The 11,573-nt window shown below is 62.6% G+C and overlaps 1 protein-coding gene across 1 annotated transcript; it reads right to left on the bottom strand.

Moving 5' to 3' along the window:
* Positions 1-6,591: 6,591 nt before the first annotated feature.
* Positions 6,592-11,567, bottom strand: SOX8 (SRY-box transcription factor 8). The gene is made up of 3 exons (XM_017858526.1): positions 11,202-11,567; positions 9,629-9,861; positions 6,592-8,879 (listed from the first exon to the last, which is right to left on the bottom strand). Exons 1-3 carry the CDS (start codon positions 11,558-11,560, stop codon positions 8,194-8,196), a joined length of 1,278 nt encoding a protein of 425 aa, XP_017714015.1. The 5' UTR covers positions 11,561-11,567; the 3' UTR covers positions 6,592-8,193.
* Positions 11,568-11,573: the final 6 nt, after the last annotated feature.

Below are 11,573 nucleotides of genomic sequence, written 5' to 3'. Positions count from 1 at the left end.
GGATGGGTGGATGGATGGGTGAGTAAATGGATGGGTGAGTGGATGGATGGGTGTGTGGATGTGTGAGTGGGTGGATGGGTGGATGGGTGGAGGATGGGAGGTAGGTGGATGGGCAGTAGGTGGATGGGCGGTTGGGTGGATGGGCAGGTGTACGGAGTATATGCCACCATTGTCCAGCAGGCAGACTCTTTGCTGATCATATGTAGGTGTGAATCCTGTCCCTGTGGCTCAGTGACAACTTCAGGTGACATGTGCTGGGCGGCTGTTTCTAACCAAACCCTGTGCTAAGCACCTGACCCACCAGCATCCTGTGTTCTGAGCACTGTTGCTGGGGAGTTGGGCACCATTCTCCGCATTTTGCAGATGGGCTACTGAGGCCAGAGAGGCCAGCAGCTTGTCTAAGGCCGTACACACCAGGGCGTTTTCGGGGAGCCGAGTGTCTCACTCCTTTCTCTGTCTGAACCCCTAGACACAGGATGCCGCGCCTCAGGATGAATTTTGACCCTTCCTTGACACCCTTTTTCCTCTCAGGGGAAAAGGTACAGGATGTGGGTTTCTAGAGCCAGTCCCCCAGGCCCTCTAATCACCTCTGTCCACCCCGTCCTTTTTTTTTTCCCGAGATGGACTCTCACTCTGTCACCTAGGCTGGAGTGCAGTGGTGCGACCTTGGCTCACTGCAACCTCGGCCTCCCGGGTTCAAGCGATTCTTCTGCCTCAGCCTCCCGAGTAGCTGGGCTTACAGGCGCCCACCACCACGCCCAGCTAATTTTTGTATTTTTAGTAGACACAGGGTTTCACCTTATTGGCTAGGCTGGTCTCGAACTCCTGACCTCGTGATCCACCCGCCTCAGCCTCCCAAAGTGCCAGGATTACAGGTGTGAGCCACCACACCCAGTCTGTCCACCCCTTCCTTTAGCAAACAAAATCCCTGGGCGACTACAGTGACCCCAGAAATTGGAAGAGGGCAGAGATCCCTGTCTTTGGAGGTGATGCGGAGGGTGTCCAGGCCCACCTTCGTCTCACAGGTGCATGCCCAGTCAGAGGCTGAGTGTCAGAAACGATAGTGACACTGTCCCATGGTGTCCAGATGCCGAGCAGTGCCCGCAGGATGCTCAGAACCCAGAAACAGGACCAGCCGCTGCTCTGCGTGGAGCCCACCCATCTCAGGCCCCTCTATCCAGGGACCCCCAGGTCCCTGCCCGCATGCAGAACTGTCCTCTGGGCAGAGGAGCCCCCTCCCCATGAGGGTCACACAGGCCCAGGACTCGCATCCAGCAGCTCCTGGACATGGCCTTGCTGCCGGGCCAGGGCTCGAGTCTGTGAACAGAGAATAGCGCGTGTGATGTGCTCTCTCATCCGTCTCTCGGGGCTGCCCGTGTCCCTCTCCAGGACCTCAGTGCCAGTTGCAGGAAAGGATGTTGGCACGGCCCCCGGTGGACAGGCCAGCCACATTAGGGGCTGCTGCGCGGCGGAGCCCACAGCATGAATGTCTCCTGCTCTTCACACCCAGCCTAGGAAGGGCTGTTGACTGGAGGGTGACATACCCAGTGAGGCCTCCGGCGTCCCCATCACCCTCCAGGGGAGAGGCCCCTCTTCCAACCTGTCTGGGCCTTTCCCCTCCATACAGCCCAGCTTGGGGAACACAGGCTCCTTCCAGCAGCAGACAGCTGTAGAGCCGGGACTCCAGGCAGCTTCTGAATCCAGCTCCCGGGCCACAGATCACAGGGCCAGGACGGGAGCCTCCCACACAGAAGCCAGGCAGCAGGACCCCAGGTATGTTCCTCCACCAGCCTCTCCCTCCGCCCTCCCGGCTGGGCGGTTCTGTTCTGGATGCTTCCTGCTCACGGGGAAGTCTGCAGACCCACGAGAAGCTTGAAGCCTCTGAGTGGGAGACCCGGGTCTGCGGGGGGGCTCGGGGGACCCTTTTTCCCGATGACGTCTAAGTAACCATGGTGGCAGCAGCTGACGCTGGCCCAGCCTGGCTCCGGGGTGGGCTTCTCCAGGTCCTTTGAGACTCCGCTCCCCTCTCCTCGCCTCTTCTCCCTCCCTTCCCCACACCCCTGCTGCCTGCAGTGTGCAGACCTCCCCCACCACACCCCACCACCACGTCTGCTCCCACGCTGGGAAGTCAGGTCCAAGGGACAGAACCATCTGCCCAAGTCCCCTCCACGTCTGAACATTCACTGCCGTGTCTGGACCCAGAAATTCACACTCAGATTTTGGCCGGCATTCCCACTCCCTGCCCTGCTCAGAGAGGCAGGACCACAGGTCTGCCGGCCACAACAGCAGCGCCACAGTGCCCGGCACAGAGGCCTGCTGGTCGTGCATACAAAGCACCCACCGGCCATTATCATTCCGGAGCCGGCCAGAGCCTCCCGGCTGCATCTCATCGGTCATTCAGCAGCCCGTAATGACTTGTCAGTTCCTTGCCCTGCCATTTTCTGTCTAATTAATTCTTTTATTGTGCACCGGATAAAGAAAGACAAAGGCCTCACCGGCAATAATGATTCATTAAAATGCAGCGCCTCCGCCCGTGCTCCTGGCCCAGCACCAACCCGGCGGCCCCGCCCCACTGCGGGCACAACCGCCCTCGCCCCTTAACCCTTTGTGGAGTCTCCTGGGCTGGGTGCCCGGCCTTTGCCAGGGCCCTGGGGGAGCAGGGATTATGCAGCTGCCAGCTGCCCTGGGGGAGAAGCCGGGCCTGGGCCCATCTGGGCGCTGCCAAGGAAGGGGGTCCTGGGCGTCTATGCTTGTCCGTGGCAGACCTCAGTGGGCCTGGACCTGGGAATCCCGGACGATCCCCTGGCTGGAGCAAGTCCCCCAGTCCTGAACCTGGGCCCATGGGGAAGGCGGGGACTGGGGAGGGTGGGGAGGAGCGTCTGCCACACACAGGACCCAGGGTCCTGGGACAAGTCAGCTTGAGATTTGACCAACAAGAGGGGTAGGACCAGCGTGCTGGCCACAGCCACACCAAGCCCAGCTCAGTTAATCCCTGGGGCAGCTCAGCAGAGCTCTCATCGCCTTGGGGTCATGGGGGAAACTGAGGCACAGGAGGTCAACTGGCAAGCAGCCCATCCTGCCTTCCCACGGGGTGGCTGTGTGGATGCCCCAGACACAGCAGGAGGCAGCAGGAGGGGCGCCCACTGGATCTGAGTCCCCGGGCTGTGAGGCTGGGGAGGAGGCCGGCACCTCCTTCACCAGTTTCACTTAGATTTTCTTGCTGCCAAACCCACCTTATTTTGCAGATAAGCAAAAAGGTCATCACGTGGCCCGAGGTGGTCGTAATACCACCAACAGCACGACGGCCCGTCAGGTACCTGAGGGCACTGCTAGGGGAAGGCCCTGGTCTCACCAAGCTCCCCAGAGCTCCAGGGCCATTCCCATCGTGCCGGTGAGGAAGCCCAGGCCCCGGAGGAGGCCATCTGCTCCACAGTCAGAAAGCAGCAGCAGAAGACACAGGGCTTGGCCCCACACTGCTCTGCTCCAGGACGGCCCACCCCTCTCCACGGAGGGCTCCTGCCACCCTGGGAGCTCCACAGCTCCCACAGCCCATCCTGGAGACACAGTCTATGCTTCCTCTAGAACACAGGGGACACCAGAATGAGAGGGGATGCCGGGGACGTTAGATGACGCCTCTGAACGCCAGATGGGAGGTGGAGGGACAGCCAGCGCCCCATTCCCTTCCCTCCCCTCCCCTCCCTTTCCCCTAGCTCTTGGGAATATTGGGGTTCCCAGGTGGTAGGCCCGGGTGGGTCCCTGCAGCTCCCAGGCAGCCGAGGGCCAGTGAGTAATCAGGAGGCCATAGCCCCCTTGTCTGCAGTGGCCTCAGGACTGGGCTGGCAGAGCCAGGCTGTGGGGAGCAGGGGTGGGGCCTCTGGTCCCAGGAGAGAAAAGCACGTGTTGTCGCTGGCAGAGCCTGGGCAGCAGGCGATCTGAGCCTCTGGCTTCCGTCACCTGTCTGAAGCCACTGCAGTCCTACAGGAAGGGCCCGGCTGAAGCTTGGGGATAGCCCTGGGTCCTGCAGGAAGGGACCGGCTGAAGCTTGGGGGCAGTGCTGAGCTGCGTCTCTTTTCCTCAGGGGTGCTTCTTTGCCTGAGTCGCTGGGGGGCCACCCATCTCCATCTGGGGTCTACACTGCCCCTGAGGGATTCAAACCAAGTGCTGTCTTTGCTGCCTGAGACTGGGTCCTGACTGGCACAGCTCTGCTGTGAGCCCGGTGGAATGTGCCCTGCGGCCATCCACACAGCGGCCGTCCACACAGCGGCCGTCCACACAGCGGCCGTCCACACAGCGGCCATCCACACAGGTGTTCAGGGCTTGTCTGGAGTCTGGTGGTCATGGCGTCACCACCGGAAGCACGACCCCCAAGCCTCCAGCCGCAGCCCCAGCAGGTCCAGAGCAGCTAGAGATGGAGTCAAGAAAGGTCCTTCGTCCTGGGCTGGGGAGGCAAGACTGGGGTCCCGACAGCAGGCCAGGACCCCGGGTCCACAACACCCAGTATTCGATGGTCCTGACTGTGGCCCAACGGCACAGCATACCGAGCAGGTACCTGAATCTCACTGCCCAGGAGAGGTGGGCAAGTGGGACCTCAGGCCCCTCCCAGGCAGCTGCTGGGAGGACACAGGCCCTCTTGGGAAGGAACAGCCACGCAGCTGTGAATTCACAGCCACACCAATAACCTGGTCCTAAGGCCACTTCTGTCCCAGGAAGACCAGAGGGGCTTTTCCAGTCTATCAGAATCCGGGGCGGATCACCAATGCCATTTCCCCTTTTGGGGCTGAACAAGGCCTTCTGTTCAGCTGAGATCAGAGGCAAGGCTTTCTGGAGGGTGAGGACGTGGAACATGAGGAACTGTCCTGGCTGGCCTGCCCTGGGACGCAACACTCTTGGGAGGACCAGGCGCAGGGAGGCTTGGGCTTGGGACGATGCCAGCTTGGAAACAACGTTGTCAGCCTGGCGTTCTTGGAGGACTCGTCTCCAGCAAAACCCCCACCAGCCGGAGACCAGGGCAGAGCGGCCTGACTCCCGAGTCACCCACTCCGGCCGCCTCTTCCGTGCAGCACTGGGGGAGGGGGACCAGCACCTGGAGACTCCCAGAGCCAGCATCCAGTGCCGAAGGTGGAAGCCATAAGCCCTGCCAGAGTAGGACCCACGGAGAGGAGGGATGGCAGGGACAGGGACAAAGGGCGGGGCTGTGCAGGGGGAGGTGTCCGTGCGCCTCTCAGCTGGGCAGGGTGTGGACACGCCAGGACAGGGTAGCACTCCCTGACTTCACGAAACTCAAGATACTGGAAAACCCACAGGAACACACGCGGGACCCAGGCACACCCAGGACAGGGACATGAGGTTCTCCACCCCCAGGGCACATGCCAGTGAGACGCACGGCCTGGGCCCCCAGGAGTTAACTTGCAGCAGCCCTGCCAAGTTCACACAAAACTGGCAGGGCCTCCCAGCCCCTGGGAACCTGGCAAGCCCCAAAGCGTGTCCCAGGGCAGCCCAGGGGCAGAGCTGGCTTTGCCGGCTAGCCGGACGCTGGGTTCTCCCCAGGTGGTCTGTCAATGTGTGAGCTTTGAGGGACATGTGGGCCTGGACAGCCCTTGGCTGGACACAGGACAAGCTGGGCCGGTTCTGCGGAGGCCATGGGTGTCTGTGAACCTGGCTCTCGGCACCCCTCTCCCAGCCTCCTCGGCTGCGGGGCTTGGCACACCCCACCCCCCAGGAACCGCCATAAATCCGGACAGCCCCTCCCCCGCTGCTCTTGGCAGGTCCTGGAACGGGATCCCCACTGTGGGGTGAGGGGCAGGGCAGCCAGGCGGGCAAGGAGACGGGGTGGGCGGACCCCTACCCAGGCCACTCTGTTAAAATCGTAGATGCAGCTGCCTCTCGAATTCGGGTTCCTGTGAGCAGTGCATCCTCGAACTTGGGTTCCTGTGACCGAGATGCCTTGAGAAGCCGGGTCTCTGAGCTCCGGGGGCAGCCCCCAGCCCTGAGATGCCCCCGCACCAGCCTCGGGTGCCCCGGAGGCCTGGCAAAGGGACCGGCTCCCCCTCACTGGCTGTCACTCCCACAGCCATTTTCTCCCTACAAACTTTCCTCCAACCAGACAGCTCTGCCAGCTCCTGCAGGGGCCGCTTTCATCCGCTCCCAGGCTGGCTCCCTGCCAAGGCCCGAAAGATGCCGTCGGCTTCCTGGCGTTGCACAGCCACCCAGAAACCAGCTCTGGGATTCGCCTGGGAGGAAAAACACAGCCCCGAATCGGGCCCATCTGGACCCGTTTTGCCTACCAAGGAGGCTCTCCAGGAAGGAAGACGAGGAGTTCACTTCCCAGAGGCTGCGACGGGATCCGCGAAGGACACAGGTGTTTCCATTCCGACTGAAACCTGTTGACGCTTTGCGGCACCACGGACTGCCCCTGCCGCTCGGGGTCCGGGTGGGCTTGCGGCTGCCCTCCTTGCCGCCCGGCGTGGAGGGCACGGGGGTGAGGCCAGCAGCTGTGTGGATGGGTGGCACGGCCTGATCCTGCCTCTGCTGGACACCTTCGCCCCGGGAGCCCCAGGCTCACACAAAGCGACACACAAAATGCAGCCCACGTTCATAAAAAGCACTTTGTTTAATTTTATCAGATCGATCTGTACAAAAGTTAGCGTTGGTCAGAAAGGAGCGAAGGCAGCAGGCGAGTGAGGGTGCGTCCTCCGAACGCGGTGCCGAGGGAGACGCTGCATAAAACAGGTCTGCGGCGGCTCCCTGCCCCCACTCCCAGAGAAAGAGAAGCAGAGACATTATTTTTTTTTTCTACAAAAGGTAGGAAAAGTAGAAAAAGTAAAAAGAAGCAACTTCTCGGGTGTATTTAAATTTACAAAGTTTAAAGGCACAAGTTTGCGTGAAGTAGGCGCTATCGTATGCTCTGTGCTCGGCACACAGGGGAGCAGTGCAGGTAAATCAGGTATTATTCGTCTAGAACTAAGGCCCTAACGACGTTTAGTGGAGAAGGTTTAGTTTCACAGCTTGGTACGTGGCATTGGAGCCTGCGAGCCAAGATCACTTCTGAAGCTACCACTTCCCAGGAATTCCTGGGTCCTGTGTCCTACCACGTGGCACAGTCGTGGGCAGGGACCCAGAAATTCCTGTGTCCTATGTGTCCTACCACGTGGCACAGTCGTGGGCAGGGACAGAGTCCTGCTTCCTAAACCCCAAACTGATACTGGGTGCTGGGCACCCCAACCTGATCAGAGATGCCACAAGGCAAGTCCCTTCTCCTCCCTCGGGTTTTCAGCTGCCAAGCTGGAGGCATGAGGGACCCAGTCCTCCCAGGGACCTTGGGACCTCCAGGCCTTCCAGGGCGGCCTCCCAGAAGCTGAGCAATGTGATGCCGGCCAACAGCTGCAACCCCACCTCCTGCCTGCCCTCGAGGGAAGCCTCCCAGCTTCTGTTTTCTCTTAAATTCTACTCTTTGCCCAAATTACCTAATTAATTAAAGATAAAATAATACAGAACATAAATACATCTTTAACAGCTTTCAAAAAAACACATTTAAGCTTCAAAAATAAAATTATCAAAACATAAAATAAAAGAGAGATGTGTTAATCCCAGCCAGACCTTGCGTGGGCGCACTCTGCCAGCAAGGAGACGCCTCAGATCTGACAGGCGGGTCCCGGAGATGCTGGAGCAGACACGTCCCTGAGGGTCTGCAGACAGACACCCTGGATCCCAGACAGCCCGTGCAGCCGTCGTCGAGGGAATGTGGCCATGCGTGCAGGGGTTCTCAGCACCGAGGCCAGCCTGGACCTCAGAGCGACCTGCAAGGCCCCTGCCACCCCCTCCTTTGGTCCTTGGGCTGTGCTGCCGTTTCTCCTCTACCGAGATGCAAACCGAAGGTGCTGTTGCCGCCAGTCCTCACAGAAGAGGCACCAAACGGCGGCCCTTCTTTGTGGAATCATCCCGCCACCTCAAAAAGAAAGAGAGAAGGGAGAGAGAGCTCGTCCGTTGGCGGAGGTGTGGCCATCTGGAGGCCGAGGGCCACGGGAGGCAAGCACATTTCCCTGCAGACTTCAGCAGGCACTTGACGGAGCTCAGCCACCGCGGCCCGCCTGCCCTGGCCATACACACTGGGAGGCCTTGGAGGCCGGGCCATCCTGTCAGGCCAGGACAAGGCTGCCCCCCAATGCCGGCGAGTCCCTCCCTGCAGCCGGGCCCTCAGGGCCTGGTCAGGGTGGTGTACACCGGCTGGTCCCAGTGACTGGTGGGGCTGTGGGAGGGCGGCAGGGCCAGGCTGTTGAGCAGGGGCGAGGCATAGGGCCGGCGCGGCGAGTGGAAGCAGGGGTACTGGTAGAGGCCGGGCGCGTAGCCAGGGTAGGCTCCGTAGTAGCTGGAGGCCTGCAAGTCGCCGTAGTCGCCCTGTGCGCCGGTGAAGGGGCCGGTGGGGGCGGCCGGGGCAGTGCTGGCCTGGCCGCTGCAGGAACCGTAGTCGGGCGAGCCTCGGGGCTGGTCACCGTAGTGGCCGGGGCTCGGCTGCTCCGTCTTGATGTGCGGCCGTGGGGGACCCGTCTCGGTGGGCGACGCGGAGGCTGATGGGGCACTCTTGTGGGCCCACACGGGGGACGCCCCGGCGTGGAAGTAGGCGCCCCCGTAGGCCTGGCCAGGCTCGGGTGGGGCGGGGCCGCCCAGGGGCAGGTACTGATCGAACTCGTGGACGTCGAAGGCATCCATGGTGCCCATGACCTCGCTGCTGAGCTCCGAGATGTCCACGTTGCTGAAATCGATGTTCTGGCGCCCGCTGTCTGCCGGCCGGCGTCCCTCCAGCTTCAGCTCCGGCTTGGCGCCCGCCTGCTGCAACTCCGTCTTGGGGGTGGTGGGTGGGGTGGGCGGCCCGTGGGTCTGCCCTGGGGACAGGAGAGCAGGCTTCAGGGATGAATGCCGCTTCTGTGGGGCGGGTGGGGCCGGCCAGGCTGGAAGGGGAGGGACACCCGCGCTAACTGCCAGGGGGGATCAACGGCTTTTTGTTTCTTCACATTTCCCAGAAATTCCAGCAAAGTCAGACCTAGACCTCACTCCTCGGCCGAGAAAATTCCATGAAGCGCTGTGCTATGGGAAGACCTGAGGCCCCTCCCAGAGACCAAGGTGGGGGGAAGAAGCCGACAGACCCAGCCTGGCCAGAGCTGGCGTTTACAGGGCGCTGGGGGACCACACAGACCCTGTTCCTCCCCGGGCCAGCCAAGCACTCTGAGGCTGGCGGGCGTCAGCCAGCCTGACCGAGGCCCCGGCAGGACTCCACCCTGTCAGTCTGGCCCTGAAGCCGGGGCTGCTGAGCGCCGTGTGGGCAGCGGCTCGGTGTGGGAAGAGGAGCCCGCATTCGACTGAGTCCTGCTGCAAAAAACACCACCTCTCGGGGTCCCTGCCAAGCGAAGCTATCAGCCCCTCAGCACTCCAGGCGCCTAAGCGGGTCCCTTGCGCACCAAAAACAGAGGTGGCTGGGGCCTTGGGAGCTTTTTCAGGGGACCCGGCCGGGGAAGGCCTGGTTCTCTCGAGGGCGCCTGCCCCCCTCCACCATCGTGCACCTATCTCAGCCAGAAACCCCACGGCTGCCTCCCGCACCGGGGACCCCCAGATATGCCGGGGGTCTGGAGCCCACCTGTGTGGTCGCCGTGGTGGTGCGCATCTCCAAGCCCTGCTTCGGCCTTGTACACAGCACCGCCGCCAGTGTGGGGTCCCAGCTCAGCACCGGAGTCCGAGTCGCTCTGGCCGGCCTTGGTGCTCTTCCTGCGCCGTGGCTGATACTTGTAGTCGGGGTGGTCCTTCTTGTGCTGCACGCGAAGCCGCTCTGCCTCCTCCACGAAGGGCCGCTTCTCGCTCTCGCTCAGCAAGCTGCAGCACAGGGCAGAGGCAGGGATGGCCAGGGCACCCACTGTGCCCTTGGCATGGGCACACACCACGGGGGGGACTGGCAGCAGAGGCCACGGCCGGGAGGCTCTGACCACAGAAACCCGCCTGCCGCAGGCTCCGGGGCTTCCTGTGGCACCAGGGAGCAAAGCCCCTTTGGGAGAAGCGGCTGGCGGGAGCCCGCGGCGCCTGTCTGGGGAAGTTGGTATGCTTATGACAGCCAAAGAACGAGGCCCACACCTCCCATCCTTTCTCCTTCTACTTCCCCCTATTCCGGGCCTGCTGTTCCCTCCCTCTGGGGCTTTCTAAGGGAGGCGGGGGGAGGCGTGCAGGACCCAGCCGGCGGTGGACAAAAGCGAGGCTTCCCGGGAACAGTGCCGGCCTCCAGCGGGCAGCTGGGCTGCTGTCCCTCCATTCCCAGACACCCAGAAGCCCGGGCAGGGCCCAGGCGCCTGTCCTCACTGAGCCTCAGGACACATTCCCTGGGACTCTTTCGAGGCTCACCTCCAACCGCCTGTGCGGCAGGACTTGGGGGAGCAGGGGTCTGCAGTCTACAGCGCCCCATGGCTGCGCCCTAGATCCAGACAGAAGACAGGAGGTGCAGATATGCAAGCTCCAAGCTCCCATTTTCCAGGTGAGGAGCAGGATACAAGAACTAGAGCCCCAAACCAAGAAAACTATTTTAAACTCAACACTTGGTGAGGGCTGCCTGTCCTGAGCAACAAGTTCTTCACACTGCAGTCCTAATTTCTGGAAAACTGGCCAGCTCCACCACGCCAAGGCGTGCACACGAGGCACCCCATCATCTCCACTCCTGCCCTCCTTGCTTCGGACAGAGTGGCCAGGAGAGAGAGAAGCTGCAGGGAGGGTACTCGCAGGCAAACCTGATGCCCACCCACACGCCTGCCCCACTCCCTCCCCATGGGTGGTCCAGGAGCCGGAGGAGCTAAGCCCTTTCTAAGGCGGGGGCACCTCCAGAGAGCCGCATGCAGCTTGCTCTCGTGCCGGGTGGGCCTCCCGGGGCTGGGGCCACTGGCAGCAGCTGGAGGGTACCTCGGGGTGCCAGCCATGGCCCTCCTCAGGGTGTTCCCCGCCAGGAGAACTGGCTCCAGAGCGCACCCGCCACGAGGGTGGATACCCCAGGCGCTGCCCTCCACGGACCCCGACTGGCCAGAGGGTGTTTTTCCACGGGGATCCGCCCTGACACCCGCCCCAGGTGCAGAGCCTGGAGCCTGCGTGTGGCCGCCACCTCCAGCCCCAGCTCGCAGTCCGAGACCAGGGGCCGCCAGGGTTCCGAACCCCGCCCCCGGGGCGCCGGTACTCACCGCCACAGCTTGCCCAGCGTCTTGCTGAGCTCGGCATTGTGCAGGTGCGGGTACTGGTCGGCCAGCTTGCGGCGCGCCGCTTGTGCCCACACCATGAAAGCATTCATGGGACGCTTCACGTGCGGCTTGGCTTTGAGCGCGCCGCCACCGCCGCCGCGCACCGGCATGGGCACCAGGCTCCAGTCGTAGCCCTTGAGCACCTGCGACACGGCGTCGCGGATGCAGGCCGGGAAGCGCTCGTCCGCCGCCTCCGCCGCGTCGCCCCGGGCGCCCCCCACTGCGCCCCCCGCGCGGCCCAGGCCCTCGGAGCCGGCGGGAGACGGTGGTGCGTCCGAGTCCGAGTCCTCCACGTGCGACATGGAGCTGGCGGTG

Source organism: Rhinopithecus bieti, unplaced genomic scaffold, assembly GCF_001698545.2.
Source record: "Rhinopithecus bieti isolate Rb0 unplaced genomic scaffold, ASM169854v2 scaffold_47707, whole genome shotgun sequence".
Lineage (NCBI taxonomy): Eukaryota > Metazoa > Chordata > Mammalia > Primates > Cercopithecidae > Rhinopithecus > Rhinopithecus bieti.
The sequence above is the reverse complement of the archived record's forward strand: the minus strand, read 5'-3'. Positions and strand labels throughout refer to the sequence as shown.

Bases quoted from the DNA above. Each gene is read 5' to 3' on its own strand.
- SOX8 (XM_017858526.1), bottom strand. From the start codon at position 11,560: ATGTCGCACGTGGAGGACTCGGACTCGGACGCACCACCGTCTCCCGCC. The intron at 9,862-11,201 runs GTGAGTACCGGC...CCTGTGCTGCAG, and splicing joins ACGCTGGGCAAGCTGTGGCG to CTTGCTGAGCGAGAGCGAGA. The intron at 8,880-9,628 runs GTGGGCTCCAGA...TCCTGTCCCCAG, and splicing joins CCACCACGGCGACCACACAG to GGCAGACCCACGGGCCGCCC.